The 21,091-nt window shown below is 46.5% G+C and overlaps 1 protein-coding gene across 2 annotated transcripts in view; it reads left to right on the plus strand.

Annotated features, from left to right (window-relative positions):
* Positions 1–21,091, plus strand: part of PNPLA1 (patatin like domain 1, omega-hydroxyceramide transacylase) — a 37,975-nt gene that overhangs the window by 2,801 nt on the left and 14,083 nt on the right. The window contains exons 2-3 of one of the 2 annotated variants that reach the window (XM_019667453.1): positions 18,713–18,945; positions 20,451–20,516. In XM_019667453.1, the coding sequence (XP_019522998.1) occupies positions 18,713–18,945; positions 20,451–20,516 (299 nt within the window). Of the gene's footprint in view, positions 1–18,712; positions 18,946–20,450; positions 20,517–21,091 lie in introns of those variants that run through there. The other variant, XM_019667454.1, reaches the window with a different exon arrangement.

Raw genomic sequence — 21,091 nt, forward strand, 5'->3', positions numbered from 1 at the left:
TGGCCGGAGTCTACACACTCACCCTTTAAACCACTCTGCTTCTTGAAAAAGGAGTGTCAGGGGGTATGCTTGCCGGCTGTATAAATGGTGGCATCGGGGAAGTCTCTCTGAGAAGGTGGGGTTTGCACACAGATCTAAAGGAGGTGAGGGAGTGAGCCGCAGGAATACGGCAGAGCATTCTACGCACACAGGGGGACAAGTGACTTGTGCCACGTCCCGTCATCAGTTATTAATAGAATAGAAGAAGGACCAGGGTTGTCTCCTGACATTCTTCTAGGCTTTTCACCATACCTCTTTCAGTATTCCACTAAGGCTGTACAGAGGGTGCCAACAAAAGGTAGACACATTTTAAGAAAGGAAAACTGTATTAAAATTGTAATACTCAGTATATACGGATAACAAAAGATGAATACAAGTCACGTTTGACTTCTGCAATTACAAGAGGTGCTCCAAGTGGTTACCATGAGCATCCAGACACTTCTGATTACAATAAACTACTGCTTGAACAATGTTGACCAAAGTGTCCACTTGTATACATTTTTTTGGCACCCCCAGTATATATCACAGTTCATTTAGCCATTCTTTTGATAGACACAGCCCGGTTTTTGTCGTTATAAATAACACTGCAACAAGCGTCCTTGTCTGTGTCTGCCATGCCCACATGAAACGTTTCCATTGGGTATGCATCACGTTAACTATACCAGACTTTGGCTTAATGACTCTCCAAAGTAGTTGTACCAATTTAACCACGAATTCCCCCAAAATGTCATCAACCCCTGGTACCGTCAGACTGCAAAGGTTTCATTCAATCTAATGAATGTGAAGTGATATCTCATTTCACTTTGCGTATTAATTCTGCGTACCCTAATTACTCGTGTCGTTAAGCACCTCTATGCATTATATATTGGCCACTGTTTCCTCTTCTGTAACTTGCCTGCTCATGATTTTCCCCATTTTTCTAATTTAACTTGTGGATGTTCTTTCTGTGGTCAGTACACTAATCCTTTGTCAGTTACAGACATCGAAGCTATCTTATTCCACTCCATGGCTTGGCCTTTCATTTTGTTTATGATGTCTCCTGTCATTCAGAAAATTTCAATTTTAATGAGTCAAATGTAGCAATCTTTTCCTCTTACAATTTGTGTTTTTTAAGATTTTTACTTTGTTACAATACTTTCTTCTATATTTTTTTTCCAAAGTTTTAAAATTTTGCTCTTTCAGATTTAGGCTAATCCATCTGGAATTTATTTTATGGCTAGTTTGAGGTAGAAGCATAGGTATTTAATGATTTGCCATGTGCTAACCAATTATCTCACACCATTTATAGACAGCTCTTTCCACACTTGTTTGAAATGCTGCCTCTAGCTTATTCAAGTTCCTGGGTTCTCAAGGGTCTGTCCCGGGAATCTCTCTTCTCTTCCTTTGGCTAATTTGTCTACTTCTGCACCACATCACACTGTTTTAATCACTAGAGCCTTATAATAAGGGACACATCATATAATGCAGTCCTTCTCCTCCTCCTGTTCCAATTTCTTCTTCAAATATTGCCTCTGTTCTTCTTGACCCCACGTTTCCCTTATGTGAAAAGCTCTGTTGGGATTTGGGTTGAAATGACATCTTTCCATTTATAAACAGAGTCTCTCTCTCTATTTCTTCTGGCCATTTTTGTCCTTCAATAAAGATTTTGTATGTCTTTTGTAGCGATATTAGTTTTTGTTGCTATGGGGAATGGTATCTTTTTGCTATGGCGTTTTCTAATCTAATTGATTATTGCTGATATAAAGGAATGTTGACGTTTTCAGCACATTCATTTTGTTTTGAGCAACCTTGTTGAACCTTCTTAATAGTTTGAAAAGTTTGTAGGTAGATTATCTCATATTTTGTGTTTAAATAATCACACTATCTGCATATAACCAGAGGTTTGTCTCTCTTTAAAAAAAAATCCTTCACTACGTGGCCCCCAGGGCTTCTCTGATTCCCAGCCTGTGCTTTTCTGTCCTGAGATTGTGTGTTTTGTTCCTGTGAAAGGTGAGGCAGCCATGGATTCATCTTCTGGAGATGTGTGCCTAGCTCTGTGATAGGGACAATTCGGGGACATATAAAAACATTTGTAAAAGTACTTAACACAGTGCCTGGCTTTTATTAGAAATGCAGTAAACATTTGTTCATTCATTCATTCATTCATTCATTCATTCATCTGAGAAGAGATGGTCTCCATGACAACCAATGGGGAGTCAGGATTTCTAATCTGGTCAGAAGTAGGACTGGGAGCTTGCCTCAAAGCTTCACCTGCATGTATATTGAAAAATAAATTTTTTTCTTATCATAGAATGAGGATGTGGTGAACTTTAACCCCATCCCCACTTAAGCTACTACTTTGGCACCTTTTCCCCTATAAAAACTGCATGGCAAGCCAATCATTCATTCACTCATTCATTCATTCAACAAGGGTTTGTTGAGCATGCACGAGCCCCTGCAGAGGATACAGAGATATAACACAGAATGCAACTCTGTCCTTGCCCTCAAGGAGCTTACAGCCTACTCAGACTCAAAGGCAGCCACCAGGTAATTAGGATACAAGGAAGTTCCAACTGGATGTTAGAAAATTAAAAGGCACAGGAGTACAGAGGGAGGAAGCAAACGCCGCCAATCATGGAAGGCCTCATGGAAGGGGCATTTGAGCTAGTGCTTGAAAGGTGAGTAGAAGTTTGACAGGTAGGGACAGGTTGGGCAGGTGCCGAGGCTGCTAGTGGGGACATGGCATGACAACAAATAGAGTCACGCAGTGGGGATGTGATGCCTTCCGGGGGCGGTGAAGGGTACAGGACGACAGGTGTCCGGGTCAATGCCAGGGTCAGAGAGGCGGATTTTGGCTCAGCAAGTATTGTCCCACATGGAAAGGGCCGTTCCGGAGAAGGGGAGCACCTGCCTCAGTGCCTGGTTGCTGCTCTGGTGGGTCATCTTCATTTAATAGAGTGACTAAAAGGACCTAGAAACCTGAGGTCTCCAAGTTCCTGGACTGAAACGCACAGTGAGAAGGATTTTTTCTATTGTGACCCAGTGTAAACATAATCTAAAAGGAAAGTTTCATGATAGACTATTTACTATACTCTATACCATAGTTTTGATAGTCTCTTCTCGTCTTTAAAAAAAAATCTTCATTAAATCAATGATCCTCAATCTCAGTTGCACATTCAAATCACCCAGGGAGCTTTTAAAATGTTCATTGCCCCACGCTTCTCCCAAACAAATTAAATCAGGATCTCTGGAGGCAGAATCCAAGCACCTAGGTGACTCCAATGTGCAGCCATGGTGGAGACCCACTGTGCTTTGTAAAACTAAAATGTGTTACCTCCCAAAGATGCTATGAGTGCCTGACCAGGCAGTGGAAATGGGCCAGGCATTTCACATGGAAACCTGTAAAATGCCTATCACAGTCCTGGATTAACGAAAACTCTGTGTCTGATTAATAATTGAGTTTTCTATGAAGGCCTCTGGCGGGGCCATAAATGAGGAAGACTGGACTCAGTTAAGGGGCTGGCCTAGCTCCTCCCCTTAGCCGATCCCCACACCCAGTACACTTTTCAGAGAAGTGGGGGAGACCCTTGGCCCAGAGCCTCTCCTAGCTCTTTTTAATTTTGTCTCCCACGCCCCCCCCCTTTTTTTATTTCAAAACAGCTTTATTGGGATACAATTCACATATCATACAATTCACCCATTTAAAGTGTACAATTCAATGCCTTTAATATATTCACAGTTGTCCATCCAACATCACAATCAATTATAGAACATTTTCATTATCCCCCCAAAAAAACCCCATATTCCTTAGCTGTCACCTCTCAATTCCTCCATACCCCATGTGCTTGGCAACCACTCATCTACTTTCTGTCTATAGATTTTCCTAATCTGTACATTTACTATAAATGGGATTATACAATGTGTGGTCTTTTGTGTCTGGCTTCCAGATTCATCCATGTTGTAGCATATGTCAGTACTCATTCTTTTTATCATCAAATAATATTCATGTGTGGTTATACCAGTTAATTTATCCATGCATCAGGTGACATACATTTGGGTTGTTTTTACTTTGGCCTATTAGGAATAATGCTGCTATGAACATGTATGTACAATTTAAAATTTTTAATAACTTATTAATGGGAGAATTGCAAACATATTGGAAAGAATAATATGATGAACCCCCAAGAATCCATCATCTAACTTCAACCATCATTAGCATTTACCAACTGGGTTTTATCTACCCCTTACCCTACTTTTTTTTTTTTTTCAATTTGGAAATCATTTTAAACTCAGAAAGTTGCATGTGGGCTCATCCACCTGTGCTTCCGCGGGAGCATTTCGGAGCATGTGCCTCTCTGCATGTAAGGACTGTGAGTCTGAGGAGAAGCCCAGGGGAGCGAGGCTGGTTGATCTCACAGCACAGGAACCTGCTCCAGTGGCTGTTCCCCCTCTGGGTCAGGGGAGGGACAAAGGGACTAACTCTCAGCTGAGCTTGTCTGGTGATTTTATTTTGACCTCTAACAGTAATTGTTTTCCAATACCTCTCACCCTGCCTTCTCAACAATGCCAACCTCAAGCTCTCCCGACAAACACACAAACCACTAAATGAAGTACGAAAAGGGTGAGGCTGAGGATTGGGGCTGGGATTGGGAGCTCTGCTCTCACGGTGGTCTCAGGATGTGTCATCTCTCTCTGTGCCTTTGCTCAAGCTGTCCCTGCTCTCAGGGATGCCGTCTCCTTTCTTATCTCCCTCTGGTATGTCTCCCCATCCCCCAAGGCCACCTCAGCCATCACCTCCTCTGAGAGTCTCTCCTGATTCCTGTCAGGCACTAAATCCTTGGTGCTCCCACAGACAGCTGGCTCTAAGACAGCAGTTGCCTCAGAGACCAGAATCCCCAGGGAAAGTACACTGATTAGGAAGCGGGCTTTCTGGATTCTGAGGACAAGGATTACATAAGTATCTTACAGTCAAATTATGAGCCTAATGCATTTTTCTCACATGGTCTTTCAGAGTGGGGTTTAATAGGAAAGGAAGTGGGGTTCAGACCAAAGTTGGTCTGACCCTGAAGTCCAAACTGTCTCCACCCTTCCCTTCCCTCTGGTCCCAGGAATGCACTCAGCCGTGAGTGACTTGGGCAAGCCACCCTGAGCTTCAGCTCAGTGATTGTACAATGTGAGAGAGCAATGCCTGCCTTCCCATCCCCGTGGCTGGCTCTGGGAACCAGCAGTGGTCCCTATGAATGAGCTGTGCAAACTAAGGGATTGATAATGTAGTTTCATTGGCTGGGACAGCAGAGGCTTCAACAAGACAGAAGAGCATTGCTTGCTCATGTCTTCTTTATGCTCTAGCTCCCCCCCCCAAGGCTGGCGTGGTGGCTCCACAGAGTTAGGACCCAGGTTCTTTCCATCACGTTGCTCATGGTCCAAGGGGGCTCCCTGCTATGCCTGCATTCCAGCTAGTCGGGAAAGGGTAGGGGGAAGTCATGCCTCTTCCCTTTAAGAGCAGGACTTGGAGGTGACACATATCACATCACCTTACATCCCATGGATCAGAACTTAGTCACACGGCCACACCTGACTGTAGGGGAGGTTAGAAACGTAGGTTTTTTGGGAGGCCATGTGTCCAGCTAAAAATTGGAGGTTTCATTACTAAGGAAGAAGGAAAGAACAGATACTGGGGGAAACTCGCTGTCTCTGCCACAATAACAATAATTGGTGATAGGATAGTGATGAAGAGACTCTGTTCCTGCCTAGGACCAAAACCATGACTCCATAACCACAAGGTCAAGTCCAGTCTGTTTGCTGGGGAGGGGCTCAGCTCTGAACCATTGGTAGGCTGCCCACCTGGCAGCTAGGGGCATGAATGTCTCAGTCCTGCTGGGGAGCCTGGGCAGCGCGTCAGCACCCATTGTGTCCCCTACCTAGAATGCCCTTCTTTTCTTCTCTCCAGAGATATCACCTCCGCCCAGGAACTCTCCCATTCTGCCCCACTGCATCTCTTTCCATGATCTCTAGTTTGCCACAGAATCTACCCACCTATTCTAGCACTTGACGACATGCTGTCTTAATTGTCTCAGATGTTTCTCTCATTTCATCAACTAGATTGATTGAGCCATCTGAGCTCTTATGCATCCCATGCTCCCACAAATCGCCCCTCAAAATAAGAGCAGCTCAATAAACTCCTGACAATTACTGGCTGTGGGAAGGCATGCCACTGACTGTCTTTGTAATGTCTATTTAGGGGTCTACCTGGCTCTGGGATAATTTGCTACAGTTATGGCTATGACTTGTAATACTAGAAAGTCACAGAAGGAAAGTCAGCGAGTCCAACTCCTTCATTTTAAAAATGATTGTATTTAGCCTTTGGGAGAGGAAGTGGCTAGTTGGAGGTGGACCTCACTTAGGCCAGTGGTTTCCAAACTGTGTTCTCAGGAACCCCAGAATTCTACAGAATGGAGAGAGGCAGGAGCAAGGAGCAGGGAAAGGACACACACTGAAGTTCAGAGGCCGACAAGTATAGCGGTGCTACTGTCCATCTTTTACCTAGGAGTTCTTTCTAAAATTTCATGTAAAATAAGCATATCGATGATGATGATGATGATGATGATAATGATTTTAATTTGAAAGCCACCGTTTGAGTTTTATGCCCTCAATGTGCAGACAAAGAAGTTGAGGACCAGATTCTGGCTGAATTAGAATGGTAAAGCAGACCATTCACTCATTCATTGATTCTAAGTCCTGGGCATCCAGCGGTGAACAAGACAGTTGTCTACCCTCACGGAGCTGACCTTCTCTTAGTGAAATCAAGCCGTAAATAACCAAACAGGTAGAAAATTGTCAGCATGCACACTCAACTGAGAAAATAAAGCAGGCGAAGGACATGGTGACTGATTAAAGAGTGACATTTCAGGGCCAGCCAAGTGGCTCAGTTGGTTAGGAGTTAGCTTAAGAGCGTGAGCTCTGAGCAACAGGGTTGCTAGTTGGATTCCCATATGGGCCAGTGACACTGCGCCCGAACTGAGCTGCTGCTGAGCTGCCAACAGCTGGCAGGATGGCTCAGCTGGTGAGAGCACGTGCACCTAACAACAAGACTGCCTCTTCGATGGTGGGCTGCACCCACCCGCACCTAAGACTGAACTTGGCACCTTGAGCTGAGCTGCCACCGGAATGGCTCAGTGGATAGAGCGTGTGGCTTTTAACAACAAGGCTGCTGGTTCGGTTCCCACATGGGATGGTGGCTACGTCCACCCGCAATTAAGATTGTAACAAAGCACCTTGAGCTTAGAGGCCATGAGCTGCTGACTGGCAGCCAGACGGCAACTGGCGCCCTCCATAACTAACTAAGATTGAAGAACAACTTGGCTGGTCTCCCTCCCCAATTCCCCAACACTCTTCTCCTCCCCCAATTTCCCAATTAAAAAAAAAAAAGAGTGACATTTCAGGCTGGTCAGGCGACACCTCTCTGAGATGGAAGGGAGGGAGGTAGAGCCATGTGTGCTCTGAGAGAAGAGTGTTCCTGGCTGGAGAGCAGCAGGTGCAACAAGCCCTGTGCACAAACGTGCTTGCATTCCCAGAAAGGAAGGCGGCTGTACTGGACAGGACATGGGCATCCAAAGCACATGAGAGGACCAGAGATCAGTGGGGGCCCCACCCCACAAAGGTGGGCATGCAGGACCCAGCACAACTCCTCCAGTGGAAAAAGAGAACTCCGCAGGTGTTTTGGTCTGCCTCACACACCTGGTCCAGCGCTGCTGCAGGCAGCTCCTTCCCTCCCAGTTACAGAAGGCTTCCCGGGGCCCTGGAACCCAGGGCAGCTGATGTCATTATTATCATTGGCACGTGGCTCAGGTGTGTTCCAGGCAGTGGGCCCACTGGGGACTCAGGAGCCAGTGCTGGGAGGACAAGACTACCTCTGTGAGAACCTTGGCTCTGGTAACTCCTTTCCTTGGTCACCCAGTCACCCATGTGCCTGTCTTTGTCACTCAGTCAAGGAATAAGATACCCCAGGGTTGGTGGCGAATGCAGCTCCCAGGAAGGAGGGGGACAGGGCTGGCGATCAGCAGGTGTAACATCCTTGCGATGCAAACGTGTTTGCATTCTCAGAAAGGAAGGCAGCTGTCCTAGACAGGACATGGCTCTGCCACTAATCGCTGTGGGTCCTTGACCAGCAGTGACCTGCCTCCCCCTCGGTTTTCCCATTTGTAACTTGGGTTGGGGGGGAACACAGCGAGGAACAAAAGAAGTCGTGGATGTTCCTGGCATGGTGCCTGGCAAATTTTAGTCACAAAAGAACTCTTTGATGAATGTTGAATGAATGGATGTGGAAGTGAAAAGAAAACTATCTTGAAATAGAAAAGCATAAGTAAAGCAACATTTTTCAAACTTAGGAAGAATGTCCTAGGTAACTTACTAAACATTAAAACAAAGCACACTGAACTCCAACCTGGCCTCATTAATATTTTTAATACTTTAATTGTGGGCTTATCTGCTCAAGGAATTTGGTTTTTCTATGGGAATTCTGTGTGGCCTGGGCGGAGGAAGGACCGGTCTGAGCTGGTTTGCAGTGGCCCTGGCCAGGAACCCCATGGTTAGCACCAACTCAGGACCAATTTTCATGGTAATTACCCTATAGGTTTTGTCACTCAGAGCTCTAAATCACACATAATGCAGGCTCGGGACTTTGAGTTTTTATGGGAAACTGTTTTTTCCTCCTAGAGCCCTGGACTGAGACAAGCCACTGGCACCTTTCACTGGTTCAGCCGTTATTGGAGGGTCCTGGCTTTAAGCAGAGGTCTCTGTTCAACTCCCCTCCACACACACAGCCCAGGGTCACAGCCCCTGTCCCTGCCAGTCGCTGGTCTGACAACCACATCATCAGCTTTCTCTCCCATGACACTGGCTTTCCATTTCTTCTCTTTCTTCTTGTGAGTTCAACCATGTCTCACAATTTTATTTTATATCAAACTGTTAGTTGTTGTTGTTCCTGAAGATGAAGAGATTCCTTTTTAGTTCAGCTATATTGCTGGAGCTGGAAGTCTCCCCAAAGTTCTTTAAGACATGCATGAAAACCTTCATTTTTTTCTTGTTGCAGGTGTGTGTGCGTGTGTGTGTGCATGTGTGCATGTGTGTGCGTGTATGCATGTGCGTGCGTGTGTGTGTGTGTGTGTGTGTGTGTGTGTGTGTGTGTGTGTTGCCCAGATGAAACCTGGAGTTCAGTCCTGGTTGCTGGGTGCATTTTCAGAATTAAAATGTCTTCATCAAAAATCATTCCCGGAGTTATTTTTCTGCCTGTGATGGCAGCATTTTCTGTAAAAAGGCACCCTGTCCTGATTAACATCTTAGTGTCAGGCTAATAACAGCTATTTCTCAAGCATTCACAATATGCCAGGCACTGTGCTCAAATCATTGCAAGACTCATTTACTTGAATCATCTCACAACCCTATCAAGTAGCTACTGTATTTATACCCAAGGAGGAAACAGGAATTAAGAGAGATTAGATAATTTTCTCAGGTTTATATGACAGAGCCAAGCCTGGGATCTCTTAATTTCTACACTCGACACCCTCTTTAATCATGATTTCAGAAGTTGCTTTGCAAGCAACACGACAGCTTTCCTGCCAAGCTCCATGGGCCAAGCTATCATTTGCATGCACGTTGGTTAAGAAAGTGAGATCAAATGACACAATATATGCAAAAAACACTTTTTTATAACATGCTATAAAATGATGTCACCATGTGGTTATAACTCCCACTGCCACGTTAGAATCGGTCTCTTTCAAGTCACTCAAAGTAACTTGTGCTTTACATGTGTAACCTCTCCAGCCAAATGGATAAAGGTTTATTTTCTCCCAAACATCCCTTTGGACTCTTAATTAGAAAAGACTTGAATGGAAACTCTGGTAAAACTCTAAGTGTGTTCGTTACACAACAGAAACATCTAACTATTTGGAAAGCATCTCACGCAGGTGATATACGAGGATCAGTTCCCGGGTGTTAACAGGCCCTGCAGAGTGGCAGGCCCTGTGTGTCTAATGGCCTTGGTTAATCTGTGTTTTCTTCCTGTAATAACGGTCAACTTGTTATTCATTACTGTCAGATTTAGAGAAAGGTTGCTGATAGTACAGATAGTTCTATAGGTTTCTCACCCAGGTTCCCCTAAGGTTAGCATCTTACATAACCACAGTACATTTGTCAACTCTTAAGACATCAACATGGATACACCACTATTAACTACAGATTTCACCAATGTTTCTACTATTGTCCTTTATCTGTCCCAGAATCCAGTCCAGGATTCTTCCTTGTATCTGGTAGACCCATTTTTAAACCAGCTCACTCAGAGAGTGTTAAAATTGTGTTGTTTTCTTTGTTTCGCGTTGGGATCAAATTCAGCAAAGCTAGTTGCACTTGATTTCCAATTCTGCAGGGAAAACAGTCAAACAACCAATAAACAAACCGCTGGACTGGTCTGGCTCCCATTCAAGTTAGAAGTTGACTCATCAATCCCGAGGGTAACCCAATTCTGTCCTTGTGACGACACTGCCACATAAGAGCGATTCTCTTCCTCAGCCCCAGTTGAGGGTCTTGTGTCTATCGATGTGGGGACCAGAGTTAGGGCCAGGCTTGACAGAACAGACTGCTCCTGGGTTTGCCCCATCACAACCCCAAATTCAGCCGAGTCACTGAAGGATTCCACCTTCCTGATCACTAGTTGGAGAGATTCCTATCAGCTCAGTAGAGAAGACACTCTTTGATCTTCTTCTTCAGTTTGTTCATCCATTCATTCATTTTTCTTCTTTACCATTCATTATTTATTTATTCAGCAAGCACTTATTAATTCCCTACAGTGAGTGTTTCAGGTATTGAATTAAATGCTGGGGGGTAGGGGGGAGGTCTAATGAGGGAACAAAACAGAAATAGTCCCTGCTTATAGAAGATTAAATCACTAATTTATTCATTCTTGAATGCCTACTAAGTGTTCAACACTAAGCTAGGCAATAATGGGGGAGAAGAGTGTTCTTGATACAGATCATGTCCTCAAGGAATGCAGTTAGCCAGAGATACAGGACCAGCTGCTCAGACAGCCTGAGATAACTGGTGCAGATAGTAAGTGGGGAGAGAGAGAGCTAATACCGTGGGAAGGTTTTAAGGAGAAGGCCCAGATCTTAAGCTGGACTGTAAGGTGAGGGCTGCATAGATGGTTAAAAAAAAAAAAAAGTGTGTGTAGAAGGGATAAAAGCAGGAGTGTGCACTTTGTGTGACAGAAGAGACAGACTTGGCCTGAGAAGGGGCTTTGGGTCCGGTGGGTAGAGGAGTGTACTTTTGAAGATGTGGCTTTGGGTTCTGTTGCTCTAAGGAGAGCCTTCTTGTCTCCCAGGGACATCTGAGCCCTTAGGAGGTGTGCTTCAACTAAATCCTAGAAAGGCAGGCCCGGAGAGTTTTCATGGGACCAGCCCCTCGCCTCACAGTAGAGAACAGAGGCTCTGAGAGGTGGAGGACATGCCCCTCCTGATGGAGGCAGTGAGCTGTTGTGAAAAGAGCACTGGCTTTGGGACCCTGGGGACCTCAAGGCCTCGTTCAACTCTTTTTCAGCTGTGTGAACTTGAGCAAGTTACTATTTGAGCCTCAGTTTCTTCACCTGTAAAGGAGACATAACTATAGCACCTCCCTCAAAAGAATGTCATGAAGATTAAATGAGACAATGAGGCCTCAGAGTCTGACATGTACCCAGCACCAAGGAGGTACCAAACAGTGGTAGCTGGTAAGAGCAGTGAACTTTCATGAGGACTTCCAGACTCATGTAACATAGTTGGAGAGAGACGCAGGTAACTGATCCAACCAACTGAAGTCTCGGATAGCTGGAGCAGTGCGTAGCTCCAGGCAGCAGAAATGAGCTTTAATTATCATGGTTTTGAAAGAGGGAGACATGGGCGTCCCTCTGCAGTGGTGCTCTACTTTGAGCAAATCCTAAATGAGGACATACTCTGAGATGGCCTTTTTTCTGAATAGCAGAGCATCACCTGGAGATCCCCTCACCACACCCACAAATGCACGCGCGCGCGCGCGCGCACACACACACACACACACACACACACAAATGTTAAGACTGAAAGGTGACTAGTTCACAGCTCTTGTGTTATCCCAGTGTCCCCCAGTAGTGCAGGGAGAATCCGTAGGGTGGTGGATGGGTCCCAGCCTGGAAGGGGGGCAGTATTGTTTTTACCTTGAAGCAGAATCCCAGAGGGAATTCTGGGTGCACCAAAGAAAACAGAGAGAAAAAAGCAGGGGCAATGGCCCTGAGAACATTGTGAGGTTCCAGAGAACTTTCTAGACACATTCCCTCTCTGCCTGTTTCCTCTCAAGGATCAGCAGATCCTTCAGTGGAAACTTGGGGAGATTGAGCCTGGATTCTGGGGGAGAGGTACACGGGGCCAAGGTGAGAGCTCAGGCTCTGGGAAAGAGCCCCACAGCACCTTGATAAGAACCCAGGTGATGAACCAGTGCTAGGCACTACTGTTTCCATGGCAACCCAATGTTAGACAATCTAAACTTTTAAAGCCAATTCTTTAGTAAACTATTAGGGTAGAAAAAGGTATGTGTGTAAGATTATTATCAATTAAAATTATTGTCTTTTGTTTTTTTTTAAGTGCTTACTAGTGTTTTGCTTTAGGCTAAAGCCTACAGTGCATTCAGAACAGAGTCGAAAAATGAATTTTCTCCTACATTCTAGTTCTGGCTTATGCTAACATAGACTGTGAGACCTTTATTCGTTTCTCCATCCATCTGTTCATCCAGCCAGCCACCTAGCCAGCCAGCCATTCAGCCATACTTATTGAGCTTAACCTTTATTCTGAACTGGATTTCTTACCAGTAAAATGAGAGAATTGGTCTAAAAATCTAGCATGTTTTACCTCTGTTCCTAGAATCTTGGGAGTTTCAGGGGCTTCCTTCCTAGGGTGGGGTGGGTCCATCAGACAAGTCTGAGACCCTGCTTGGCTTCAACCCAGAGCAGCCCTAATTTTAACTGTTTTATGTATTGGGTTTCCACTTAAGATTTCTTTTGAACAAAGGCTCCCTGACTGAAAAATTGCTGCCCCAGAGGGTCTCTGTGGACCTTCCAGTGGCGACACTGCAGCTTCAAGCCGTATTGTTTTTCAGTCCATGCCCCTGCAGTGTGGAGTATAGGAATAAAATGGTGAATAAACCAGGGTCACTGCCCCTGAGAAGCTCACTCTCACTGGGAGGATAAACCAAGAGTGTAAGTGTGAAAACCTGCTTGGGTAAACGGCTATTGTTAAGATAATAATAATTATTATTATAGTGGAGTTGGGCAGTCAAGATATACCCACAGGGAAATGCAGCCTATACTTCAGCCTACAATTAGGGACCAGGTAGGAGCAGCAGACTCCCAGGTGCCCCTCACAGGGACTCCGAGAATTGCAAGGCTTTCCTGGGAAAGGAGCTCTGCTCTCCGGCGCCTCCCCAGGGGCTGCGGCGTCCCCTGCTTCCCCGGCGCCCTTCGCGCTCGCTGCTGAGGGAGGCGGGCAGGCGGCGGGAGACACCTCGCAGTGATTGGCTGAGCCGGAGGTTGTTGCTAGGCTACCATTCCGCGGGAGACTGAGGCCTGCATAGTCTCATCCTCCACCGCAGCTCCATCCCACACAGCCAACCTAATTTGGGCACCCTGTGAACGGGATCCCCAGCAATTTAAATTGTCAGCTGCCAAATGCCTATCTTTCTAGGATTTTTCACTTAGCAAGAGGCTTAGCGGAGGATGGGAAGAGAAGCGGTTTTTATTCTCTGAGTCACCTTGAATAGCTTCTCTCTCTCTGGACCTCAGTGCCCTCCTCCGATTCCTGGGATTCATTCATTTATTTGTTATTCATATATGCGTTCATGTTTATTAAGTGCCTATCGTGTTCCAGGCACCCTATCAGGTGCTAGGGGCAAAGGGATGAACCAGACAGAGACCATCCTTATCCTCACAAAGGGGGAAAACATTAGGCACTTAAGCAAATAAATAAGATAAACATATATCTAATTATCCCTTTCCTTCTCTTTCAATGACTTTTCTACGCTCTCCCCTTCCCCTACTAGATCTGTAGGGTCCCCAAGTTGACAGGGGTGGGAGTACTGCTGCCAACTGTGCCTACGCTACATTACACCTAACCCACGCCCTTACCACACTCTGAAACTGGGTTACACACTCTCATCTCCACGGTGCTTTTAGTCTGCTCTTTTGCATCCACACGTGAGCCTGAACACACCTCGATAAAGATGTGGGGCAGGAATCATTGTCCTCTGTTCAGAGGAGAAAGCTGAAAGGCAGAAACATTAAGGCTTAGCCATGGTCACAGGGGAGTTACTGGCATAAGCGACATTGACGTTTACTATGTGCAGGCACTTAAAAAGCCCAACAAGGTAAGTATTATTATTCCCACTTTCTAGGTGGCAGATTGAGGCTGAAAGAAGTTATTTGACTTGCCAGTGATGACCCAGAGAGTAGGTGGCAATGCTGGGATTTGAACCAGCTCTGTTTGGCTCCAAAGCCTGAGTTTTTTCTAAGAAATGGATCTGATCATAGAAAAACGTTAAGACTCGGAGTAGCTGAGACTTGGAGCAGCTTCCAAATGACCTTCCAAACCTCCAGTCCCAGGATCTTATTTATTTAGTTTTCTACTGAAGTTCTTAGCACTATAGACTCATAAAACCTGGTGAATTGGCCACACATATCAACACAGTTAACTCTGTTATCTATCCATCCATCTGGGATGGTCCTGCCTTCAAGCTGTTATTGGGTAATTAAGTCAAGTAGCTCTTCCTTGTGAGTATTTCCATCATGGGCTTTTCCTCCCTGTCGGGTTTTTATTTTCCTTTGTTCACACACTGAACAAACATTGAGCTCCTACCAAGTGTTGTGGGAGGTTTGGCGAGCGTAGGTGAGTCTGTCCCATCCCTGCCCGTGAGGAGTTCCCAGCTTATATTACAGCAAAGGTTCCTGAAGGGCCTTCAATGGGCAAAGCATCACGATAGGCCACAGAGGGGGAGGAAGACCACAAGGACCAGCCCTCAGAGAATCTCCGTGGTTTGGGAGACAGACTCACCCCTAGACAATACAAAGGTGTGAAAGGAGGTGAGGAGCGTGGGCTGGGGGGTAGGAGCAGCCACCCTTAAATTTTCCTGTGTTGTTCTTTTGAAATCCCATCTTGCTGTAGCCAGTGTGGGCCACTGTGTCTCAGAGCCCAGCAGCCTGCAGCTTGGAAGGAAGGCTTTAAATGGGAGAAGGTGCTGGAAAGTACACAGATGCATAAAGAAGCAAACTAAATTTATCCCTCCTCGCAGCACCCAGCAATTGCCATGCTTCACGCTCGACTTTCTACCAACAGAGACTTGTTTCACAGAAGATTAGTTGCTTTTCCCTCAGCTGGGAAAAGAGAGAGAGAGAGAGGGAAGGGAAGGGAAGGGAAGGGAAGGGAAGGGAAGAAATTCTGAAGACAGAGACATACAGATAGAGACCAGAAGAGAAGCAAGGAGAGGCAGAGATAAAGGCGTCCTTTGGTATGCATCCTCAGTAAGCATCAGGAAAAAACATTAAACTGGGCACTTAAGTGGGTGGAAGAAATCAGGCAATCTCTCCTGTCCCCTCCCTCCCTGGCTACTCAGTTATGGTTAGAGCATTGCTAATTTCCAGGCAGCAGCCTTCTCAGGTGTAAGTATTTTGGAGAGGTCCATACTATTTCTATTATCTTGGCCACTACTTTGTCCTTGTCACCCACCACTACCCTGAATAGCTGAGTTGACTGTTAATGGATAATATACAAAAGCCATGATTAAAATAAGCATGACGAGACTGCATATGCATACCTTGACCTAGCAGTCCCACCTCTATGAATTTATCCTAAGGAAAATAAGTGAAGACACAAGCAAAGAATTTAGCATGGGATTATTGATTGTGGCATTGTTTATGAAAGCAAGGAAATAAACTAAATAGTCAACCCCTTTTGGGTACTGCTCAATAAATAATCTTATAATCTTACAATAGCTTTCCATGCTGCTTGTAAATTAGGTTATAAATGGGTACTTATTGATGTGGAAAGACATGATTTATCAGGTGAAAGCAAGTTACAAAATAATGTAAATAAATTGACTCCATGAAAGCATTCTTATAGGTTATTATAAATATAAAATATATAGTCTAGGAAGACATAAACCAAATGTGTGGGTGGAGGGATTCCAAGACATTTTAATTTTTTTCTTTTTGCTTATCTGCATTTAAAGTTTTTCTTTCTTTCTTTCTTTTTTCCACAATGAACATGTATTTCTTGTGCAATAAGAACCAATTTCCTTCCTTGGGTCCCAGCGAGCGCACCCTGCTGGGAGCCCAGGAGTGTATGAGCAAGCTGAACTAGGTAGTCCTGCCCCGAGGCATCGTGGGAAAGGTCACCAACCCTTTCAGGACCACTTCAAGCTTCTCATTAAGAATTCCTAAAACAGGGCCTGCCGAGTAGCTCAGTTGATTAAGAGCTTGCTCAAGAGTTTGAGTTCTGAGCAACAGCGCTTCGATACCCAGCCCAAACTGAGCTGCCGCTAAGCTGCCAATAGGTAGCAGGATGGCTCGGCTAAAAAAAATAAAAAGAATTCCTAAAACAACATGTCCCTACCCTGGTTTGACTTCCCATCCCAACTGGTCTTGTGGGCGAGAACTCAGTGACCCAGCACCTTGGTATCCAAATGCTCAGTTGTTTCATAACCTGCTGGTGGGTTGGCTGCCACCCTTCTGGAGGGAAAACACTGTACAAGTTGGAACACGGTAAAGCTAACCTCAGTAAAACTGCAGGGCCTTCCCACCTTCCAGGAGCACCCTCCCATCTGAGGGGGTGACAGCTAAGATGTTCTGTTGCTCAGGTCAGTCCCTACTGCACATATGCAGCTGTGCTCCTGAACATTGGTGAGAAAAAGGCCATCACCATGGCAACTCAGGCTCCCTCAGCGTCTGGGATCAATCCAACACCCAGAGAGAGAAGGTGGGTCAGAGAAAGAAGGTGGGGTCGGAGTCAAAACAAACACTGCCTGGCTGTCTTACCTCAAGCTAGACACTTAGCTTTTCTCTACCTCAGTTTCTACGTCTGTAAAATGATGCTGAAGCTCCTTGTTCTATCCACCTCCAGGATTAATGAGGAATAATCTGTGAAATGTGAAACACAAGAGGAGTAGATCATCAGTAGCTTTGGTTTGTCCCCCAGTTGCTGTATGTGGGCAAATCACTTAGACTCTCTGCCTCAGCTGCCCTGTTTATAATATAAATAGGAAAACAGTGTCCACTGTGATTACTTCCCAGAGATATTGTCAGGCTCTGTGAGAATCCCAGAATCTCAAAATAAGAAGGAATCTTCGCCCTTCCTGCCCATCTAGAGATCCCTTTGATAAGTTCTCTGATCAAGGGGCTTGTCCCATCTCTGCTCAATTACCTCTAGTGGCAGAAAGCTCATGACTACACAACTTCCCAAGTAGCCATTGCTACATGACACTGATGGTAAGAAAGTTCTTCTGTATAGGATATTTTCCGATTAAATATTTGTTTAAAAAATTTTAGCAGTCCTTTTTAGAGGTATTCCCACTCCTGATTTTCCCAGACAGCTTGCACGAGGTAGAAGTTAGCAGCAGCAATTGGCAAAAGGCAGGTGATGCCTGGCTCTGGAAGCTTGTGACTTAGTTTAGCGGAAGGAATATGGGTTCTAGGGTCACACACTCTACATAAAAATACCACTTTGTCCACTTACTAGATGGCTGACCTAAGGCAAGTTACATTAACTCTCTGTATCTCAGTTTCCTAACCAGTAAAGTGAGGAGAGAAATACCCACCTCATAGCACTGCTGTGAGAATCAAGCATGATAGCAGTTCTTATTAAGCCTACCATCCAAACTTCCCTGGTGGGGTTCTGGGAATTGGGGGAGGGCAGGTTTCACTTCCTCTGCCCAGCCCCTGAACAGTACATCTGCCCTCCAAACCCCACCTGGCACATGTGCCCTGGCTGTGCCCCTCTCAAAAGGAGGAAGAAAGTTCATCTCCCTTCCTGGGGTGCCTGCAGTAGCCCAGCACAGCTGTGTTCCATATTTCAGGGCCTTCTCCCTCTCAGGTCTGTATCAGGGGCGATAAAGGAAGGATGATGCAATGGTTTCCTGACAGAGTTCACCCCTCCCTGTAATTCACCTGCCTCAAACCCAGTACCCCCTCTCTGCCCACAGGTTTAGCCGGCACTAAGCCCATGTCCCAGGGGGGCGGTCGCTTGGTGAAGGCTTTCAATTGTGTCGTGTTTCGATGGGAATCTCATATAGAGCAAAAAGCCTCTAAGACCCCAAAAGAATATTGTCTGGTGGTGGACTTCCAGGAATGGTGACAAGAAGTTGGGGAAAGCTATTCTGGGGGTAGGAAAGTGGTCCTTTGCCATAGTAATAGAGTCAGAATGCCTGGATCTAGTCCTGCCATTGACTAGCTGTGGGCTCTCTGGAGCCAGTGACTTCATTCTCCAGGGCTTTGCTTTCCTTGTGTGCAGAATGACAGGTGGGTTTTTGAGCCCTTCCCTGCTTCAGAATTCTAGGTTTTCCCATTGTTGGATATAGGGTGAGATGGAAAATCGCATTGACCTCTCTTGGCCACCGGCAGCTGATTGCCTGCTCCTCTCTGCTTCCTCCACAGACGAATACCTCAGAGTCCTCAATGTGGGTGTGGCCGAGGTGAAGAAATCCTTCCTGGGGCCCTTGGCCCCCTCCTGCAAGATGGTGCAGATGATGAGGCAGTTTCTGTACCAGGCCCTGCCTGAGGACTCCTACAAGGCAGCCACCGGGAAGCTCCACGTGAGCCTTACCCGGCTAACAGACGGCGAGAGTGTCGTGGTTTCAGAGTATACGTCCAAGGAAGAACTCATCGAGGCAAGGGAGTGGGCTGAGGGTGGGGGCGGGGCCCGGAGTGGGAGCTGCCCAAGGGAGTGGGCGGGGAAAGAGAGATTGGAGGGTTGGTCTTGCTCCTCTTGAACGGTCCGTGGGATCATCGACCTGTCTGCCTGCCTTCTATTTTCTACTTCCTTAGTCCTTCCATCCATTCATCCCCCTGGCATCTCTCTGTGTCAGGCACCCTGTTAGAAGAGATGGACAGAGGGAGGTCCAAGACAATTAAGACTTGGTCATCATCCTCAAGATTTCAACACTCATTGTCCCCAGGGCCCCAGCCCCTCCTTTTGCTTCTTTCCTGCCCTGGTACGAACCCTGGAGCCTCTCAACGTCCTCAGTGTTACCTAAGGAGGTCCCATCTCCTGTAGGGCCTTCCAGCCTGGGTTGCAGTGTGTCCCCCCCTTGAATTATTCCCAGTTTGTGGATACAGCCCTCCCTCTGCCCCCTCTTCCAATGGCCCTTGATAAAAAGATTGAATTGTCCCTAAATGGGTTATCGCTTAGGAAAGTGCATTCTAACAGTGCACTGTTCTAAGCTGAATATGAATTTCAGCTATGAACTCTTATTGATGTAGAGTGCTGTGGATATACCCAATTTTCTTTCATGACAAAGGGGTTAAGCTGCATGACGCTCCACCCCACATTTCTATTCCTCTCTCCTCCCCTGAATGCAAGGCTCTTGCCACCCATCCTCAGATTCCCGCACCAGCCTGGCCATGATCCTGGGGGTGGAGGATGAATAGGCAGTAGGCCTGGATACCTCCTCCACCCACCTCATGTTCCCCTGGGTTTATTAGCACCCAGCTCCCCCCAGCCATCTTCTACCACCTCCCACTCCTGCCCATGTCAACCAGAGCAAACCCCACACAGAGCAGGCCCTTGTGCCTTTGTACCTGCTGTGCCCTCTGCCTGCGATGCCCACTCTGCCTGCGATGCCCACTCTGCCTGCAATGCCCACTCCTTCCCACTCCCCTGCCAGGGAACTTTCCTTCATCACCTACCTGCCATGAGCACCCCCAATCCCCACCTCGGTTGGCTGTTTCACCTTCAAAGCCACAATGTCCATACTCACATCCATCCCAGGACCTGTCACCCTTGTACTGTCACTTGCTCACTTATTTCCCTCTGAGCATTCCCAAGGGTGGGCATCTCTCCCTACTTTGATACCACAGCCTGGCCCAAGCCAGATACACATTAATGATCGTTGAATCCCATTGGATTCATGAGAAATTGGTGTTAGAAGGGACCCTGGAGATCACTGACACCACCTTCTCCCTTTAAAGCTGGGACATCAGGTCCAGACTGACAAGTTGGTTAGCAAGGACCAGCTAGTTAGGGCTAGGCCAGGAACTGAACTGGGGTGGAGGGCAGTGCCTCCACCTTGGGTTTAAGGCAGGCCAGGCTGGCAGTGTCCCAGAGGCCTGCAGGTGAGCCCTCCTCACCCGGCCCCCAGGACCTCGGCATCTCAGCCCTCTTCTCCCCTCACAGGCCCTGTACTGCAGCTGCTTTGTCCCAGTGTACTGTGGCCTCATCCCGCCAACTTACCGTGGTGTGGTGAGTGATTCGGCATGGGGGGAAGGGGCGGAGCCAGGAGCCAGGGTTGCCTGGGGGTCCCTGTGACTCACATCTGGGCGACCAGAGGAACGGCCTCAGAATTCAGTGGAAAGACCAAGAATTGAAAAGGTTCTTGTGTTTTTCTACGCAGAATTCCCAGCGTAGATGGATTTCTGGGACTTTAAAATGGACTTCCCCAACTAAGTTGGGCTTCTCTCTGAGTCTGGCAAATCAAGACACCACAGGCTTGCCAGATTTTTCCAGACTTGACAGAGAGTGTAAAATAGACCCTGCAATGTTGGGACCTGGAATCTTGAATGCTGGGACCTTCCAGGTCATCTAGGCTAGTGCCTCCCTAAGTTTGATGTGCCCATGAATCACTTGGGGGTCTTGTAAAATATGCAAATTCTGACCCCGTAGGTCGGGATGGGGCCTGAGCCTCTGCAGCTCTAACTAGCTTCAGCTGATGTCGGTGCTGCTGGCCTCTGAGTAGGAGGGTCCAACCCATGCCCCCTCCTAATTTTATATGTAGAGCAAACGAAATCCAGAGATTAAGATTCAGCTAGTAGATGGAT

The sequence above is a fragment of the Hipposideros armiger genome, unplaced genomic scaffold (assembly GCF_001890085.2).
Source record: "Hipposideros armiger isolate ML-2016 unplaced genomic scaffold, ASM189008v1 scaffold_497, whole genome shotgun sequence".
NCBI lineage: Eukaryota > Metazoa > Chordata > Mammalia > Chiroptera > Hipposideridae > Hipposideros > Hipposideros armiger.